Consider the following 21,513-nt stretch of genomic DNA (forward strand, 5'->3'; position numbering starts at 1 on the left):
TTTTTAATGAAATCTGAGAGCTTTCTGTCCCTCCATTGACAGCTACGCAACTACCACTTTCAAGCCCCAGAAAGGTAAAAGACATCATAAAAGTAATCCTTGTGACCCAATCTAACCTTTACAAAATATGAATCTGCAATACGCGTTCACAAGAGCACCGCGACACGTGCGTGTTGTGTTGACGCTAGAGCAGACATTGTGCAAACGCGCGTCAGAGATGAATATTTTGTAAATAAAGTGGTAAATTATGTTGTTTTTTGTTGCTTAAAACACCCGCGTCTCTTCATAAAATGTAGGTTAAACCACTGGAGTCACATTGTTTACTTTTATGATGTCTTTACTACCTTTCTGTGGCTTGAAAGTGTCAGTTGCGTAGCTGTCAATGGAGGGACAGAAAGCTCTCAGATTTCATCAAAAATATCTTCATTTGTGTGAAGAAGATGAACGAAAGATAAACGAAAGTCTTATGTGTTTGGAACGACATTAGGGGGAGAAATGAATGACGGAATTTGCACATTTTCTATCAGAAAATGTATTTCCTATTCCTGTAATGAGAAAAATTGATGAAATATTATTTATATATTAATAAAGTAAAATATTTCATGCCAGTATTTGCTGCACTGCTTTCTGGTTTAAAAAAAATGCCATAAAAATAATATCACAATGCAAAACAGGCTTCATTTTCTTTATTAAAAAAAACATTTCTCTCTCTCTCTATCTTTGCATTTGATTTAGGGGTGAAATGTGATTTGGAAGTATTTTCGTGAGATTCACGATTATCGCTGCACAGGGTCCCACAAGGGCTTAGAAAAAGTAAAAAAGAAGGGCAACTCGATTCTATTAAAAAGATTAGTTAGAAAACAAACCAAAACAAGAAAGAAACACATAGGTTACTTTTCTGTCTCTATTACAAAAGTGCCAAGTTGTATAGCTCTACAAACAATATCACATAAAGATAAAGATACAACCAAGACAAACCATCACAAATCAACAGCCCCGCCCACTCTCCCTCCCACTGCCCCTCCCCTCGCCCCGCCCCCTCACTTCAACAGCTTATGTCCATCAAACATTCCAGTAGTTCTGACACCTGAAGGGACTCATGACAGGAAACAATGAAACTAGAGCTTCATCGTTCAGCTGTCAGATCACAATGACACTGCTTCACTTACAGAAACAAAGGCTTTGTTCACACCGCAAACAAATTATTTTTTATTTTTTCCAAATTTGATCTATAAAATTGGCTGCCCACACTGTGTGAAAATTAGATTTCTTGTGATTTTATATTTCACACTACAAAAATGATTTTGAGCTGAATAAGCCAAATAATCGGATTTTCAAATCGGACCTGTCAAAGCCAGAGTGACTCTCATGGGCCCCAAAACGTTCAACTGAGCAAAGCTCTACGAGAAAACAGGAGGGGGAAAAACAATCACACAAAAATAAGAATAGAATGAGATGTTTGTCTTTCTTTCTGTATCATCATCATCTGTGCTTATTTTCCACCAAACAAACGCCAAACAAGAAAGGCAGTGGAATGCCTGTCCTCATCAGTTTGCCATTATATAAATCTCTCGTTTTGCTCAATCATAAATACATTCATTAGGAAAATGAACTAAGAACCGTACAGATGAGGAGAAGTCATGTGTGCGTACATGCGCGTTTGTGTGCGCGCACTCATACGTACATGCGCAAACACATATACATACACACATACATATATACTCACGTAATATTTCAGGTCTTTTCATTCTAGCATTAATATGTACATAAATGTTCCTATAATAGCTTTGGATTTATTAAGCCAAATTTGTTCTCAGCTAGAAAACCAGAACACAAAGGTGCTTCAGTAATGTTTCGAAGCTTCCAGAAAAGGAGGCAGTTTCGTGAACAGTACAAATAAAGAAAATGGAAAACATTTATCCAAAAACAGTATACGTTTGTCTCAAAACCCCTACCAAAAATCATTTGATCAGATTCCTTGGACCTCATTCATAAAACACTGGCAATTTTCTTTTCAAATTTTTGTTGTTTCGTGTAAAATCATTCGTAGAACCATAAATTGTCGACAATTTGCAACTTTTTGTGTAAATTCTTCTTAGAACTACCAGTATTGTATTGATCAATCATTTGTAAGATAATTCATACATAGTTTTCAGACAATTTAGTAGCTCTGCCATGAGAATAGAAATACACTGCTTTGTGAATCTTTGAAACAACTTGTGATTCGGAGTGTGTATCAATGTTTGCAAAAAAAAAAATCCTTCATACATTTTTGGTAACTTAGAATTGTGTAAATAGTTTGCAGAAATACTAGTATTTAGCAGTCATTCACATGTCCATTCGTATGTAAACTGCTGACAGTTCAGAATCTTTTGTGAAACCGTTCGTTTGTATATCGAGCGTCGACGATTTACAACTTTTTCGTGTAAAATATTCACAGAACTAGCAGTATTTATGTCACTCTTAGGTAAATTGCCATCCAATTACATTTTTTTGTGTATTCGTCATTTTTCCGCTTACATCTCAAATATAAAATGGTGTAAGAGGGGTTTTGTTGAACAATTTACACAAACATGACTTCATTTTTGAAACGTACTCAAGAATGTTTGGTAATGCTTTAGAATACAGTCTGCAAAGTACTGCGCAAGTAAATGAATGTACAGCGTACCTTTTGGTAATTATAGTGTACTTATAAAGTATGTATGTGTAGGTATAAGGGAACAATATGTAAAGTTTGGGGAATAACAACCAGGAAAATTAACAATTAACTTCGTCCCCTTCTGGCAGTCCACATACACCAGCTGGTTATTGAGACACGTGGTCTATACTGCAGATAGGATCAAGGATCATCAAAAGCGGTTGTTAAGAAAAGTGCTAAGTTGATTTTTTTGTTTATCTAGTGGTCTAAAAGAGATTTAAGTCAAATGAATGAATGAATTAAGTCAAATGCGCCTTTTACCACAGTGCGCCGTTGTACCCTATAAATAATTTGTTAATTTTCCTGGTTGTTACCCCTTTATTCCCCAAACTTTACATACTGTTCCCCAATACCTACACATACATACTTTATAGGTACAGTATAATTACTGAAAGGTACGCTGTGAATTTGTTTAACTTATGCAGTACTATGCAGGCTGTATTCTAAAGCGTTACCGTTAATGATTTTACAGATGATTTACAGAAAAAATCCGCTCTGCTCGCATTTTTAGGAATAAGGCCATTTGATTCTATGTTTTCTTGGTAAATGTTTCTTAAAAGACGTGAACGATCCTCACTACAGGTTTTCATTCCTACAAAATGAGGTTTACAGAATCAAAGCAAAAAAAAAGCGGCACTTGTAAAGCATAGCCTCAAATCCAAAACCACTATCTCTATGTTCTTGCATCTCGTGACACAATCCTCAGATTCGTTTCAGGAAAATATATATTTTCTAGGAGTGTCATTTTGCCCTAAGTTGTGGGAGAAAGAGCAAATGGTGTTTGTATGATTAAATGAGAAAATGCTCATACATGTAGGCAGAATTACAACATAGAGACCCCACACATCCATTAACAGGAAGAACTCATGTCCACAGAGCAGCTTACTCTGTTTTCCTCCTTTTGTCTTTAAAAGAGTAAAAGAGAAAAAAAAACAATGGCCAAACTCACCCACAGCACTGGGGAAATCTTACAGTAGCATTTCCTACAAAAAAAGCATCTGTTGCAACAACAACAGATTTTTTTCTTTTGCCTGATTTTCCCTCTTTTTTTTTTTACCTCTACCCATCTCTTTGCTGTGCTCCATAGAAAGTCCAGCGTCTCCTCTGTCTCTGAGAAGTGGATGTCCCTCCTCGGCCTCTCGCCGCATCTAGACGCATCAGGTACCGCAGACAGAGAAGCTTTGGTTCAGCGATAAGTGTTCACACAAGCACTTGTGTCAAAAAATTATCACTCCTAAAATAATTTCTCTCTTTTCCAACAAAAAAGTAGGAATGCAGGAAAAATATTGTTGAAAACAAACAAACAAAAAACATCCCAGTTGTCCTAATCCCAAAGATGTACATTTGACTTCACGATTACCTTCAACTTGTGCCTGAACATCCACAAAATCTCACGCTCACACAAAAAGATGCTCACCAATCATACCTTTGATTCACAAAAATATTCTGGAAGAGTCCTCTCCAATTTAACACTCACACTACGTAATGGTTCGCTTACATAGGTGTGGCTTCCATTTCCTGGTGAGACTTTTGGGTGTCGACGTGTGATATATTTTTTCGATTTGCCTGGAGTGACTTATGTGACTATTATATTTGTTATTCTGCATCAGGGTCTCTTCTCTGCCCACTTGGTTTGGTGGCTTTGTCCATCTCTACAATTTTATAGTAGGTGTCCATGTGCCGCAAAGGTTTGGCAGCTGAACACGGGCTCAGTCTCTCTCTTTCTCGTTCACTCACTCTCTCTCGCTCTCTCTCCTGTTTCTCACGCGGTCTGGTAGAAGTTGTCAGCTTGCAGGTTGTTGTGTTTCTGCATGCTGTAGTAACCACTGTATCTTGAGTCGGGATCCGCAATGCGGAGCATGCGTTGGGAGCTGTCCACCTGGACCTTCGTCCCCTTCTGGCAGTCCACATACACCAGCTGGTTATTGAGACACGTGGTCTATACAGCAGATATGACAGGACAAAGAACAAAGTGAGTCTTGGACCACAAATACAATTTTCTCATACATATGGAACTTACGGTTGGAATACACTGCATGACTTTTGCCCAGATTTGCAGTCTCATGCATTTGACGCTAGATGACAGATTTGATAGAAAATTGCTTGGTGTATGATGGGCGCAGACTCAAATTTTTATGATTCCATCCAGTTGGAGGATATCAAACATGCCGATTTTAGAACACATTATTTTCCTTTGCCTATAGCAACGAGGCACATGTTTCTGTGTGAGTTTGTTGTTTTCTACTTGAAAGTCTGGTAGTGTGAGATCCTCAGTCACGTAGTGTATGTGATTTATTCAGATTACCAAACACTGAAAATCTGAAAGTCATGTAGTGTATTCCAGCCTCAAGCAACATTTTGGGAATGGAAATAAAGTTGGGAAGAAAAAACAAATACATAAAATAAATATTTTTTTGAATAATGAAATATAATACACACACGCATGCACGCACGACGCACGCACACACACACAAAACTAAAGTATTAAAAAAGTAAAATGACAAAAGCACAAAATTACTAAAACTCATGGTAAAATTTCAATAAATTCTTAAAATTTAAATATAAAAGCTCATTTAAAATATTAAAATATACTATAATAGTACATAAATAATACTAAACTAAGACTAAAAAACTAAGGATATATCTACAATTCTCTCACTCCATAAGGCCTATATAAACCTTCAAACTGTTTAGTACTCTAAGTCAAACTGTGATTGTATCCATGTAGTGAACTGTGATGAATAGCCAATGCACCTTATTGGGTGTGCGGTAGCAAGGCATAGGAATCCACTGCTTCCGCTGGTTGACCAACAGCAGGGTGGCGATAGTGAGCATCATCATTAGGATAGGCAGTGCCACCCAGGCCCAGTGCAGACCAGCATCCTCGCTGCGCATTGGCGTCTTTCCATCTAGGTAGGGCATCTGCAGACTTCCGAAGTCACCTGAAACAACCCACAATGCACCTGTTAGCATATTTGGCACCTGTCAGCAGTGACTCATTAAGCATCGACTCACTAGGGGGATGTAGAACAATTCAGAAATCAATCCATATGAAATGCAAATAATGCCATGTGAAATGCAAATATGGCTTGATTGTAAAAGCTGGTAATGTCAGACATCCATATCAGCAATTAAGGCAAATGCCAGAGTCTCGATAGACAGACTCCCACTCACATCAGCCTTAACTAAAGAAACACGGGAAATCAAGAAGAAATTACAGATTGCTATCGGAGAAAATCAAAAGAAACAAACAGCCAGCTTTGTGAAACTCTTGACAGGGACGTTAGATTGAAATTACTTAAAAAGTCACAGAATTCTTGCAAATTCCATAGCACAAGTACATGAAACCGTTCAAAAGAATGAAATTAGGAGACAACATAGTTAGTTACTCTGTAAACTTAACTCTTTCCCTGCATTTAAAAAAAAAAAAGTGGCCCAGCCAGCACCAGCCTTTTTTATAATTTTCACAAAGAAATTTCATTGCCCCCAGAATATTTTGTGGTATGAACATACAATATATCAAAAGAAAGAACAGAGCCTCTGCCTTTAAAAAAAAAGAACCATTTTATTCTAGATTCATGCATTCTTTTTTATCAACAGTTGAATGTGGGTAAGTTTCATAATTTGAACAAAAAGCTGTTTTTGTCAAAGGCTTTGTCTGGGTCGGATTCAGACCGATAATCAAAACATAGATGGAGTAGATTGAGTTCTATTGCTTGTTTCTGCTTCTTTTTTACCTTTGTTGGAGATTCTGTACTCTTACAGAAGATCCGTAATAGCGCCTACTAACCCTACTGTATAACAGTGAGAACATGGATTGATGAAAAATTCAGTCAATGGCGGGGAAGTGTTGTTTCATAAATGACGGAAAATTCCATCAAAGGTGGGAAAAGAGTTAAACTTAGGTCTGTAACTGAGTATCTTAAGTAAAACAGCTTAACTACTGTATAGCTAAGTAACTTTTTAAACAAGATTCTCTTCAAAACTACAACCAGATTGAACCAGAAATATTGACCATAGAAGAAGACCGTTTACACTAAAGCTAGCAATAGCACCCCTTGAGACAACTCTGAGATACACATTGCATTATGAATTGAAACCCGTGCCATCTATATAACTGGTATGTACCGGACTGAATCTGAACGAAGCTGGTTTGTATCATACCAAGAATACAGACTACGGGCCCTATCTTGCACCCAGCGCAATTGACTTTGTACACCGACGCATGTGTCATTCCTATTTTGCACCCGCGCAAAGCGCGCTTTTCCCTCCACAGAATCACGTCGCTAAACTAGTGAATGAACTTGCGCTCCCTGGGCGGTTCAGCGCAAAAAAGGAGGCGTGTTCCGGCGCAAACAATCCCTGGTGCTATTTTGCTGTTCCATTAAACAATTGCGCCACTGACCAGAAAAAACCTAGTCTAAAGTCAGTGGCGCGTTGCGCGTTGTTCATTATGCTATTTTAAGGGCGCATGCTTGACCATAATGTATAGCGTGCACATTCTGCACAACGCGCATACACTTTGCTCATGTAACCTACACAGATGAAACAGTTATTTTTGCAAATCATAAATTGTTACACTAAAAAAATATTAACACATGAGATGACGGAAATCATTGTGGTGTGCCACGAAGATGTGAAAAAATAGGCATAAATCTAGCTTACAAATGATTCAGGCTAATTGTAATAATTAAGGATAAGACCTGTTTGCCCAATAGTGGCAAGACATATATGTATATAAGGACATCTGACAAATTGGTTTGTCCGTCAAGAACCAGGAAAAAAAATCGACTGAAAAACTGAAAAAACTGAAAGACTGAAAAAAAAAAGACTGTGAAATCACCTTTACCATAATGTACAACATTACAACTTCACTTCTCTGTCTTTCACTGCTCTTACAAGAGCATCAGTCTCCTCGGCTGTGAACCGCTCCTGGCGTGCGCCTGGTAAATACGCCATAATAATAGCAATCCATAATGGAACTTGCGCACCTGCTTTTAAAGGGAATGTTGGATGACGCTCGGATTGGTTTATTCACGTTACGCCCAAACCACACCTATGAATAATGAAGCTACTTCAGACCAACCCATTTTAGATTTGCGCCGGGCGCAAGAGCCATTTATCCCGCCGGGAAAATAGCAACAGCGCCGAGACCCGCCCACAAAGTTACTTGCGCTTCGCGCGTTGACACTTGCGTTTCAGATCGTTAAAATAGGGCCCTACTGCTGTTATTACTGTAACTGTTATTTAGAGTTAAATAATGCTTGTGTAGTTGGGTTAGGTGGCTTTAGTTTTACTGTGAATTTGTTAAGTAAATTGTGTTTTGTATTTATTTATATTTATATATTAAAGTATACTTTAAACTTGTAATAAATTGTTCAATTTAAATAATAAAAAAAATAAATAATTAAAAAGCCATTCTTTAATCTCATCCACCTCGTTCCACCAAAAACAAACAAACGATACCCAACCCTAGTTAAGACTGTCGGATAAATCACGTCATTTTGAACAATTCACAAAAATAATTGGCTCATTTGCTCATGAATCAGACTACACTGGTTGTGCTGTGTGTATTTTTTTGAGTATCGAACAAAGACAAAGATTTGCTGTCTATATCTAATTTTGCACTCTCATACGAACCTCTGAACTGTGGCATTATTTCGTTTTCGCTATGAGTCGGCCAGGCTGGTTGATGTCTTTGCTTGTCTCCTCGTTGGTCTGTCTTCTCGATGGGCACGTTTGTGGGAGCGTAACTCTCTGTAATTAGAACAACAGAGACATGAGCACACAAAGAAAGAAACAAAGAGAGAAGACTGTGTTACAGAGAAACACACACACACACACACACACACACACACGTTTGTTTTTGTGAAATGTGAGGACATTCCATAGGCGTAATGGTTTTTATACCGTACAAACCGTATTTTCTATCCCCTTACACTGCCCCTGCCCCTAAACCTACCCATCACCGGAGACTTTCTGTGAAAAAAAACCTCATTCTGTATGATTTATAAGCATTTTGAAAAGTGAAGACATGGGGAACGTCCTCATATTTCACCCTCTTTTTGTAATACCTATGTCATACCCATGTCATTATACACGTGTGTCCTGATATTTCACAAAAACATGCCCACACACACACACATAATACAAATCTTAACTACATTAAGAGGAGTTGAGAAGTGCCCACTCAGAACAAACAAGAATGGGGTGAGTGTGAAACTGGGGGCCGCGGGCTAATTAAAAGCTCATCTTTAGAGCTGTGTGTCTTTGAGTGGGAAAGCACCAAAGGGTGAGTGATTACCCAGAGTGCACACGACACACTCTCAACCCCCTCACTGATCCAGAGCCAAGTGACACAGCAATAAAGAGGGCCGTGATCAATGACATTATCTCCTAAATGCAAAGAGAGCTAATTTAGCCTCTGTCCAACTTCGACTTAATCAATTCTTTTAAATGATTAATCTCAACGAGTCCGTATTCAGACGAAAGACCCATTCAATTAGAGAGAAGGTTCTAAGTAAACACTGCTTTATGAGAGCCAAAGAGAGGGAGAGAGTCTGTGAGATTAAGAGAGAGCATAAAAAAGAGAGGGAAACGTGTGACAGAACTACAGAGAGCAAAACTGCAGGGTACTTGGATCAGAGATACTGCCATTTATTCTAGTCACTGTGAAGTAGCTTCCATCTAATTTATGCGGGTAAAAACGTGCAAACAATTTGCGAATAAAACAGCATTTAACTCCAGTATTGTAGAATGAAAAAGTGGGGAATAATGTAGGGCGGGGCTTGATTTTATCCATCAGGATTTGATTGAATAGTAAAAAGTGATTTTATTGGTTAAACTTATTTGCCCCGCCCCTGTGGCCTTGAATATGTCATCAGAACAGTCACAGCAGTTGAATCTGATCCGGTAAATGGTTCTTTCAGGCACAAAATTCTTTGCAGCAATTTCCTTCTTTGGAGGTAACCATTGCTAATTCAAGAACACAAAGATTTGAAGCACTTCTTCCCTACTTTAATAGCAATCGGTCTGCTCTTATAACCCACTCAGAATGATAGAACAGAGTGATTCTACCTCAACAGTATACTTGTTCACACTTTCTCATGTGCTGATGATATGATTAATGAAACGATGTTATCTCATCATTTTGTGCCAGGGTGAAAAAACAGTAACATTTGGGTTTTTCGTGATAAAGTTCAGTTTTTGGCAAATCAAGCTTTTTGCAATTATTTAAAATGCATGTGACCTAGAAACAATGTGAATCAACACCACAACAGCTGAAGCAGCAAACTTTGCGAAACACAACATTGATGTCTGTTAACCATGCAGATTCACTTTCCCTCAGTCTGTTCTATCCTGATCATCTGATCTAATCTCTATCTGAACACACAGGGCATAAATCCTGACCTGGACACATGGGGCAGCAGCTGCCCTCCACAGTGACCGGCTGATGGCAGGGTAAGGCGGGACAGCTGACAGTTGAGCAGAGGGTCTGGCCTTGCAGGCAGTAGCAGTGAGTGCAGCTGTCAATGTCCCATCGCTCCTCATCCATGTACGTCTTCCCGTTGAAATGACACACGGCCCTCGGCGTGGCATCTGGTGAAGAGGTGGGAGAAACACTCAGTCATAACCGTGTCATAAACACCAACATATGATCAAAAGGCAGCTAAACTAGGCGGTGTGATCTTCAGCTGTGCATACCTAGACAGTATGGGCAACACTGGCCCTTTCTGAGCACAGGCTGGGCGCAGTTAACCGGTGGACACGACTCTGAGAAGCAGCTGATGGCTCCGTCTAGACACACACAGCTAGAGCAGACGTTAGGCTTCCAGGATTCAGCGGCCAAGAAGATATCACCATCCTCATTCCTGCAGTAGCTGGGCATGCTGTCATTACTGGGCGTTTGAGGGGTGACTGGATCGTCTGAAGAGAGACATATAAATGGATTTATTTATGGTTTTCTATTTAAATATATATTCAAATACAGTTTATTCTGTAACACTTTATAATACTGTTCCGTCATTAATGAATAACTACACAGGAACAAATGAGCAATGCAGTATTAACACTTAACTAACAAGAAACTCCAATTAACCAATTAGTAAGTAATCGTGCTCAGTTGAATGAGGTAGTTCACTATTATTTAATCAATAACTACTATTTTTTTCACTACTAAAAACTACTATATACAGATTCATAATTAACACGAATAATGCATAATATATAATTAATTCTAAAGTGAAGGTCATAGTAACCCACTATTAATGACTCAAGTATTACCAAATCCTTTAGAAGTAATTACTAAATATTTAACATAAGAGTTTATTAACCACTTCAGCTCTGCAGCATATTTAGATTTTTTTAGAGAATAGGGCATATCTGAATTTAAAAGAGTGCCCTACCCACATACATTGGAGTAAATTGATAAAAATTGTCTCATTTTACACAAAACACTCTAAATTTTAACACAGTGGTGGAATATTGCATATATTGTATTGTATTTATTCACAATTTTATGATAAACATATATAACAAGTCATATTTTGATTTATATTTTAATTAATTTGTTATTTGAAAATCTATAATTTTTTATCTGTTTGGTCTATAACCCTTCAGAAAGTTTCTGTGGATTCCACTAGGTGTCAGTAAACAGGGGAATTTTTTTTTTCTTGATATCTCCTTCCAAAAAAAAGTTATTGAGATTAATCTGTGCAAACTATCTAATAACTCCTGCTCATCTCCATTGATTTTCCATAGCCGCTAGGAAATCGAAAAGAAGGCTCCGCCTCGTCAACTTTGTAAAGGGAGATCTCGGGCTCTGATTGGTCTAGAAGCATGATCGACATGTCTATAGAAAGCTGAGATAATCAGCTTTTTTGACGTAAGACGCAATACGTGATGACGTCATCAAAAATCGCGGCTAACAAAGACGATCAAAACTAAGGATAATAAGAGTATTTGTCTGCACCACATGTTTTGATCTGGACATGCATGCATGCTCACAGACATGTGAAAATGGTCTCATTTTGAAGAAAACAACCTAAGGAACGAGCTGATATAGCATTTGATGCTATTAGCTCCACAACACGTTATTGATCCGAACAGGAATTTGACTTTTCTATCTTCGTGATTCTTTTGATAATAACTTTACTGTAAAGTTTTGGATCGGTGAAATAAACTGCACAGCGATATTCTTGAGGTTAAGAGCTTTCATTTGACATATGACTTGTCTATTTTTGGTGAGATTGTGTGATATAAACATTAAATTGAATATTATTCATACGATTTTCTCAAGGGGGGGTCATTGCGAGGGGGGTCAAATTCAGACCGTATTATCTTTTTCTATGTAAGATAAATGCAAAAGTGATTGGGTTATCAAGAAAGCTGAGGTTCTAATCTTTCAAACGATACCATATATGTCTAGTTTTGTGCTGTACAACTTATAGATATTTTCAATGATTATGATGATGCAATTTTGGACCCACGGGTGGGTCGGTGAGGGGGTGCAGAGCTGAAGTTAAAGGTGTCAAATGTGTCATACCTCTAAAAGTCCTCACAATGGTGAATCTTTAAAAAAAACGATGCCCGTAATTCTACTTATACAAGTTCCAAATATCACAGCTACTTTGACTTCTCATGTGACCTTGTTTTTTAGTTAGAGCAGGTCTGACAATCTTTTTTCAAATGTAAAGGTTTTTGTTGACAGCATACCTGGACAGTGAGGGCAGCAGGAATCCTGCGTTCTGATTGGACTGTGGCAGAGCAGGGGTGGGCACACCTCCGTCTCACAGAGCACACGGCCGCTGTGGCAGGTGCACTGAGTGCAGGAGTCAATGTTCCACGTCTCTCCCTCCACAAAGTACTCTCCACCCGGGGCCAAACACACGGATGCCTCACTTAGCTCTGGCTTATGGGAACTGGACTCTTCTGAGAGAGATAATCAATATTTTAAAATGTAAAAAGCATCTTTGAGTATCTACTGAGATTGTAAGTGTGTTTTGCATGGTTGACTTACCTGGGCAGGTGGGGCAACAGTGGCCGGGACGGATGGTGGGGTTATCACAGGGGGGCACCGGGCAAGAAATAAGGGCACACATCTCTCTCCCAGCATGGCAGTAACAGTCCCTGCATCCGTCGTGCCAACTCTGCCCGTTCTCGTGCCTGCGGCCGTCCATAGAAAGGCAGGAACCCAATTTCACTACTGGAGCCACAGACGACGAACTCTGATCTGCACAAGTGAATGAACAATAAACACATCAGCTGACTTTCTGCCTTCATAGAGGTTACAAAAATACTGTTGCAGTACCACGATGGTCAGGTGGTGCTTTGAATGAATCAGTACATACTGAATGAGTCAGCCTTTCATAAAGTGTGTAATATAGCTGTTTGCGAATGTAAATGTCTACAAAGTTTCAAAGATCAAAGTGAGCGATTAATGGAGTTATTGTCTCCCAAAAGAGAGAACCGATTCTGAACTGTAATTTCAGTCTTACTGCGCAAATATATGTAGCAAATTTGCTTCATGCCAGCTGGTCTTCATTGGCTGCCAGTGAACGCGTCTACTTTCTTTGACCCACCCTAAAACACTGTAGTTTAGTTGGTGTTGTCGACATGTGGAGAAAATGTGTGTGATGCGAGAGAAAATTCACTTTGCATGTACTTCCAATGGATGAGGATTCGGGCTCAAATTTGTACGATAAAAAGCCCTTATTACTGTTCGTATCACTGTGTATCAAGTGCAGAGGAAGACATCAGAGCTGAAATTTAGATACGGTAATGGGCGTTTCGTTTCCAACACACACTGTAAGCGGAAGAACAATCACAACAGACTGGGCCATCTGACCAATTAGAGCATAATATACTTTAATGTATATTATGAGAAAATGAAAGGGTTTTTGATCTTTAATGCATGTTAACGTATTGTAGGAGACCTGCAAAACAAAATTAGGAACCTTTAAAATAGCATAATACTCATTTTGGCACTCGTATACCATATGTGCATGGCATTCCGAAGTATGTTTTTCTATTAATTTTCTTTCTGTGTTTTTAAAAGGATTTTAATTAAACATAATTACATTTTATTGACAGTATATTTATTGAATAAAAATAAATAAAATAATTGTATTAATCAAAACAAACAGAATCACTGTGGAGTGAATTATTGACCACTGAGAGCGAGAAACCTTTGAAATTCAATTGACTTTTAACCCAAACACTATTGCTGATGCATTTACAAAGTCAGCCTATTGTATGTCATAATATTTAGCATATTGTTAAATTCATAGTAATTTTTAACTCTTTGATTTTAAGGACATTTTTGTTTACGTTTCTGCGTCATGTAAACAAAACTGTTACTAAGTTGCCACTTGATGCCCCATGTAAAATCTGGCTTGAGAACATCTACTTTGCAGTGAAATAATATCATAATTAAAACGCTTTTGGAGGAGGTTGTATTTAGAGTCAGGTCCTGATGTATTATTTGGCATAGTGAGACGGGAAAGCCAGAGGATTCCCTGAATAATTTTTACATTTATATTCCAGACATTTAACCTCTTCAGTGAAACATTCACTGGCTGCTCCACAAACAGCGTGAAATGACAAAATATGCAAGCGATGCTTCGCACGCCCCAAACCCCACAGCACAAAACATTCTCAAATCTCATTCTATCTGCCAAGAGCGTCACCTCTCACTGCCTCTCTATAACAGCGGCACAGCTCCAGCCAGGCCCCAGTCAATATCACAGAACCATTTCACATTGATTAAAATCCTGTCTGGGTGATATGTGGAGGATGCACGCTTTCAAAAATTCAACGTGAGCGAGATTAAAAAAGGGTATTTTTCCTCACTCTCTCGTCTCATTAAACGGACCGAGCTTGTGAATATTTCACATGCCAGCTTCATTATTGAAGATGAATCAAACGAAAACACAAGAGCCATATGAATAATGAAGGGGTGTGAGTAATGTGGGCCTGGCTTTTGTATATACAACAGGTGGCCCTCAAAATAAATGGAAAATATGGGGAAGGGGGATGAGTCATGCTGGAGACCCTGGTCCCCGTGTATACGAGGCACAGCAGTGCTCTGTGTGCACATGGCTCACACTTAAAAATTACAGGAATAACACCTCAGCAGATCGATTCAGCTGCATGGGGCAAATGCACTGTAGCACTAGATCACCTCTGGCCATGAAAAAAGAACTTACATTTTTAAATATACATGACTGTTACATTTTTTTATTTGCACTTTAAACTTGTTTTTTTTTTTAAATGGAAAAAAGATTCTTATCCATGTTGGTTGTCTAAATCAAGGGCATCAAAGCTTATTTTCCCTAAAATGCCAAGGACAGGACATTTTCAAAAACGAATTTGCCAACCCAGAAAATTCAACTCATTTACATAAAAAATATAGGCAATGTAGTTTGCTCTACTAGATTTAAGCAATAATACAGTGATTTGACCTAGAATGAGGGGTGCTCATGTGTCTGAAAAAATAAAATTGAAATAATAATTGCATGGCCTCGAGTGGCTTATTGTGTATGACAAAAGTCAGTCTGTAATAAATGATTATAATTATTAATGATATTAAACAATTTCGCCAACAAGTAATTCATTAACTACAACTATAATATTTTTTAAATACAGCTGAAAAAATATATAAATATTAGATGAAATACTTAAATAGAAAAATTGCCTTTGCAACTTACCGACATAAAATAACAACAATTATTATAACTGAAGTAAAAATAAATAAAAGCTAAATAGAAATATGAAACCCCCGTAATACTTAAACAAACTAAAATTAAAATAAAACCTGAAAATATAAAAATGAAAGCTACATTAGTAAATACTATAATAGTATATAAATAATAGTAAAATAATACTGGTTCATTTGCTAATTAGTGAGTGAGTGCAAGCAACGTAACAACTTGGTGCATTAAAATATAATTAAAATTATGTGCATTTACAGGAGTGCATTTATCTTAAAATGATTTTTTAATTCACCCAAAAATGAAAATTCTGTCATTAATTACTCACCCTCATGTCGTTGGACACCCGTAAGACCTCCGTTCATATTCGGAACACAAATGAAGATATTTTAGTTGAAAGCTGATGGCTGAGAAAGGCTTCAGACAGGCCTCCATTGGCATTCAGTACATTGACACTTCCAAGATCCATGAAAGGCACTTAAAACGTCGTTACAAAGTCTATCTCACCACAGTGACTCTACAATAAGTTTACGATGCGACGACAATAGTTTTTGTTCGCAAAAAAAAATCAAAATAACACCTTTAACCAACTTGTTCTCGACTTCCGTGTGTGTCTCCACGACGCATGCGCGAGAATATGACGTAGCGCCGGCGTTCGGGAATCCATGAAATACACACTTTAACCCCATTTTGAGAACTACGCAGAGACCTAAAGCACGATCAATGTAGAATCCAACAGCTTAGACACGCGCGTCTTCCTCTGCTCGTAAACAAATCGCTTCTGGGTCATATGTCCGAACGCCGGATCTGCGTCATATTCTCGCGCATGCGTCGTGGAGGCACACACGGAAGTCGAGAACAAGTTGGTTAAAGGTGTTACTTTGATTTTTTTTTGCGCACAAAAACTATTGTCGTCGCATCGTAAAATTATTGTAGAGCCACTGTGGTGAGATAGACTTTGTAACAACGTTTTAAGTGCCTTTCATGGATCTTGGAAGTGTCAATGTACTGAATGCCAATGGAGGCCTGTCTGAAGCCTTTCTCAGCCATCAGCTTTCAACTAAAATATCTTCATTTGTGTTCCGAATATGAACGGAGGTCTTACGGGTGTCCAACGACATGAGGGTGAGTAATTAATGACAGAATTTTCATTTTTGGGTGAACTAACCCTTTAACAAGTTTTAAATGTGGCTCATCCAATCAGATTTAAAGGGATAGTTCACCCAAAAATGAAAATTATCCCATAATTACCCCCCCCCCCTTCAAGCCGTATATCATCCATCCATCATTAAAGTAATCCTTACGGCTCCATGGGGTTAATAAAGGCCTTCTGAAGTGAAGCGATGCATTTTTGTAAAAAAAAGAATTGTTAGAAGATTTATAACTTTATAAACTATAATCGCTTCCATTAACCGAATGCAAGTCTAGATCTGGTGGAAGAGTGACCTTTATTGGAGCCATATGGATTACTTTTATGATGTATGGATGCACTTTTTTGGGCTTCAAAAAGTTACTATTTACTCCCATTATAAAGCTTGGAAGAACCAGGATATTTTTTAATATAACTCCAATTGTGTTTGACTGAAAGAAGAAAGTCATATACACCTGGCTTGAGGGTGAACTATCCCTTTAAGGTTTGGAACTATCATTCATACTGTAACAAATAACACAAAATCAATGCTTTCAAATATAAATTATACATTTGCTTACCTCTACACTGACAAATCAGACAGCCCAACTCATCATGCTGGAAGCCCATTGGACAGGCCTTGTCACATGGCAGCTCAGGGCATTTCTTACAACGGCAGGTGTCACAACCATGTTTGTTTTTACTGATAAGAGAACATGAGAACAAGAAAGCTTAAGAGAAAAAAGTAATAAAATAATACATAAATAGTATAATATACAATAGTGTATAGTATAACAATAATACTTTTGAAAATCAATTTGATAAATGATGTATGTGCAAATGATGTAGAAAGTCTAAGGGGTATTTCACACACAATGTGTTTTTTGCATTCCACTCTCCTACTTTTCCATCGTTTTTCTATGTAAACATGCACCAAATGGACATATAGTATTTGAACGCTGCGCTTGCGTCTTTTGTAGCGTCTCGCACATGACACGGCAATCTGTTAAAAAAATGCTTCTCGAAACCTTGTTTTATTTTCCCATTTCCCTGCTCGCATCTTGCATTTTTCAAAGCAATAAAAGGTTCTGTCTGACTGAGATTACCACATTTTTATTTATGGATTGCTGGATCCACACCACTAGGTGTCAGCATTGGTTCAAAATGGCTGTCATATTGGCCAGCGCAACATACACAAATATGACTGAGCGCACCTTTAAAATAACTCTTCAAGACATATGGACTTCATAAAGAGTCAGCACACACTCTCAACACACTTTGTCATTGGCACATCAAAGCTTGGCATTATACACCAGGTGCCAAAGACACGGTCCAATGTCACCCGTTAACACCGGAACAGAGAGCGAGAAGGAAAGAGAGAGCGAGAGAGAGAGAGAGAGAGAGAGAGAGAGAGAGAGAGAAAAGAGAGTCTTTGTTGACCTTACTTAAAGTCCTGTCAGCAGATGGCACATTAAAGACAACTAACCAAAACAACCAATCAAAATGATTCCAAGGCACCTTCCTTGGAGAACAAATTCTTCCAAGCGTACTGGCCTGAGCCACAACTGCCCATCACACACACACACACACACACACACACACACACATGCTTGTCCCCATCTTTCATCCCCCTATCTGCTCTTATCGGATGAATAATAGGGCTGAGAAGCAGCCATGTGCAGTGCGTATTTGGTTTGGTGATAAGGAGCTATCAGGTATGATGTCAGCAATGGGGAATATCAATATTCTTTGTGCAAGAGGAGGAAGTCTGTGCTAAGCTGCATGCATTATTCAGGCCGTGAGCTTGATCCTCAGCCATAACTTTGAGGGGGCATAAATAGATATCTAAAATTAGAATCTGAGATGCAAGCATTTGCACTTGTGTGCTCATTCATGACTGCAGAATTGAGGGGGAGAAGAGACAAAGATGGGCCAAGGGCCGGACTCTGATAAATAAAGACACCTGAGGGAATGAATCTCAGATAGGAGACTATAGAGGTGCTGCTGCCTTATTCTCTGCACTTGTCATAATGGTCTTAATGATATATATATTTTTTAATGAATATTACACCTAATAATATTACACCTCATTTTTTAGCAATGTTGCCGTCAATGGGCAACCCGGTGAGACACAGGGCCCATGACCGATCTAAAGTATCCAGAAAGAAATGTGTTGCCCATTCTCAATGGGAAAGTGCCCAAGCAACATCGCTCAAAAAAGTTGCCCTGTGTATCTTCACCATAAGGGGGAATGGGATTGGCTCAACATGCAGGCCAAATTCAAACCTGCAATTCCCATATAAGCACCATGTGAGTGCAACATGTCAGGAACATGTGTGCTAACCACTAGATCACAGCTCCAACTAGAGACAGGTTGTGCTCAACATCAACTGTGTTGTGATAAAGAACAGGTAATAAAAATCAATTGCTAGATAGCTCTGCTCACAGTGGAATCTCATTGATCCCAAACCCCACTCCATATTGATGTATATTAAACATTAAATATGTTGTGGAACATTTTGCTTTCAAATCCTTGTTGGTCAAAACTTGTTGCGTTGGACCTGGCCTGGGGTGTATTTCCTGTACAACGGCTTAACTCGCTGCTTAACCACCATAGTATGATGCAGCATTGGAGAAATTAACTAGATAGTCGCAGCTGTTTTCCGAGTAACTCAGTAACTCAAGTGCCATTCGTCGTCATTGGTTCAACAATGCAGAACTGTTGTTAATGACGTCCAGTGTTTTTGCTGTAAATAACGAACATGGTGTTATTGCTATTTTTGCTTTCTGTTTTTTTGCTTTAGTTCCAGAAATTTGATTCTATTGCAGGTTCCCACTTACATCATACTATGGGTTCTGCACATTCTCACATGCACACTTTTTAAACAATGCCACTAATTCTCTTGACAAACTAAAGATGTATGAAATACACACTTTAACCCCATTTTGAGAACTACGCAGAGACCTAAAGCACGATCAATGTAGAATCCAACAGCTTAGACACGCGCGTCTTCCTCTGCCCGTAAACAAATCGCTTCTGGGTCATATGTCCGAACGCCGGATCTGCGTCATATTCTATTTAATATGTATGTAAATAGAATGAAAGATATAGACTACTACATATTAGCTTGGAACTATGGTTTTGTTGAACTATAGTTTGTCGCTATCCATAGAACTTGTGACCATAGATGACCAGCGATGCTTTTGGGAAACATGGTATTATGTGATTGTGTGTATGTTTTTTTTTTTTTTTACAACATCCTCAAACATTATATACTAAAAAAACATTTACCAAAAGATGACAGTCATTGGAGTCATCTAGCGTTTTGAACACGTCATTGAGTGGTGGTGCTCATACGTTTTTTTGGAGTTTAAATGCAGCTCGCAACAGTTCCCAATCCTTTTCCCTGTCTTTCTCTTCACTATCATATGAATAGAAAGCACGGAACAAACAACCCCCTGACAGTCAGACATCCGTCACTGAAAGAAGTCGCACATACTTTCTTGCACTTTTCTCTTCTTTTCTCATCTCCATTCGTCACAAGGTGTCTCTTTAACCTGCCGACTGCACAGCTCCACAAAAGTTTTTACAAATTGGCTCAGCGATCTGCCTGCATAATTGGAGCAGTTTTTTTGCAGACGTGGAACAGCAGTGTTTATTCGCAGTGGTGTCAAGACATGGTGTTGTGTAGATTAGGTGTTCAGCTTCGCTATCGCAGCTCATCCTTTACGAGCCGCAATCAGAGACGCTGATCTGAGCCGGCCCTAATTAGCTGTCAGCTCTAAACTTGCAGTCGGGCACAAACAAGCAAAGCATAGCGTAGGGGATCATTTTGTCATTCACAATTTCTCCAGACCGTTTTAGGAACAGTGTGGGATTCTCTTCAGCTTGTGACAACTAATGACTGCTGCCTTTCCTTGACAGTTTAAAATGAAAGATAACAATGGTCTGGGATTTATTATCTCCACTTCACTAAGGTAATAATATAGTTAATATTATTACCTCAGTGAAGTGTAGATACAGGAAGAAGTATTCGTATACTAGTCCTTAAATCTAAAAATAGAGCTTTATGTTTTTTTCATGAAGTTAGCAGACATTTGACCACTTGTTGTACAACTAACAACTACATTTCTTGTTGTTAACCCTGTGCATCAGATTATTGTTTTCTTACATGTAGCCGAATGGGCATTCCTTGGCACAGGCTACAGCTTTGCACTTCTTGTGACGTGGGCGACACTGGCAAACATCACAGCCGTGAATGTCAGTCTGGAATCCAAAAGGGCATTTTAGAGTGCAACTGGCAATTAGACCACTGCACAACTCTTCTCCTGAAGGTTAGAAGAAAAACACAGCAGAGACCAATTAACTACAGCTTTAGACATTAATTACACTTCAGTATACATGCTTTAAGATTGACACACACATGAGAAAGACAACGTACATTAATAGAAAAAGAAAAATTGAAATGCCCTGTGTGCACTAAACATTAAAATGTTATATAATATAATATTTAAAAAAAATTATATTTTATACTTTGAGAAGCAACCAACTATTATATTATATTAATTATATTATATTATACTATATTATATTATATTATATTATATTATATTATATTATATTATATTATATTATATTATATTATATTATATTATATTATATTATATTATATTATATTATATTATATTATATCTTGACTTAAATACATTTTATTATATTATATTATATCTTGACTTAAATACATTTAATTTCTTAAATAATAATATTTTTTTTTTTAAATCACAACAAAAATGTTTATGAATTTGCAAATTAAAGCCAAAATTATTAGAACACTTGGCATCTGGGAGTTGTCTTATTGGGCCTGGATTTATTTTCCAAGAACATGGGATAACATTAGTGTTGAAGTTCTCAGAGGAAATATATTGACACTATGCCAGAGAGATGTGCTGCTGTAATTGCTGCAAACTGTGCAAAG

At 38.1% G+C, this 21,513-nt stretch overlaps 1 protein-coding gene across 1 annotated transcript in view; it reads right to left on the minus strand.

Moving 5' to 3' along the window:
* Positions 1–1,218: 1,218 nt before the first annotated feature.
* The window catches only part of crim1 (cysteine rich transmembrane BMP regulator 1 (chordin-like)), a 132,336-nt gene continuing 112,041 nt past the window's right edge, over positions 1,219–21,513 (minus strand). The window contains exons 9-17 of the mRNA XM_079832987.1: positions 20,710–20,866; positions 17,119–17,240; positions 12,717–12,929; positions 12,413–12,628; positions 10,403–10,624; positions 10,109–10,297; positions 8,339–8,455; positions 5,453–5,640; positions 1,219–4,637 (exon numbers count right to left, since the gene is read on the minus strand). Coding sequence (XP_079689113.1) covers positions 4,461–4,637; positions 5,453–5,640; positions 8,339–8,455; positions 10,109–10,297; positions 10,403–10,624; positions 12,413–12,628; positions 12,717–12,929; positions 17,119–17,240; positions 20,710–20,866 — 1,601 coding nt within the window. The 3' untranslated portion in view covers positions 1,219–4,460. The remainder of the gene's footprint in view (positions 4,638–5,452; positions 5,641–8,338; positions 8,456–10,108; positions 10,298–10,402; positions 10,625–12,412; positions 12,629–12,716; positions 12,930–17,118; positions 17,241–20,709; positions 20,867–21,513) is intronic.

Source organism: Gobio gobio (genome assembly GCF_949357685.1).
Source record: "Gobio gobio genome assembly, chromosome: 13".
In the NCBI taxonomy this organism is placed as follows: Eukaryota; Metazoa; Chordata; class Actinopteri; order Cypriniformes; family Gobionidae; genus Gobio; species Gobio gobio.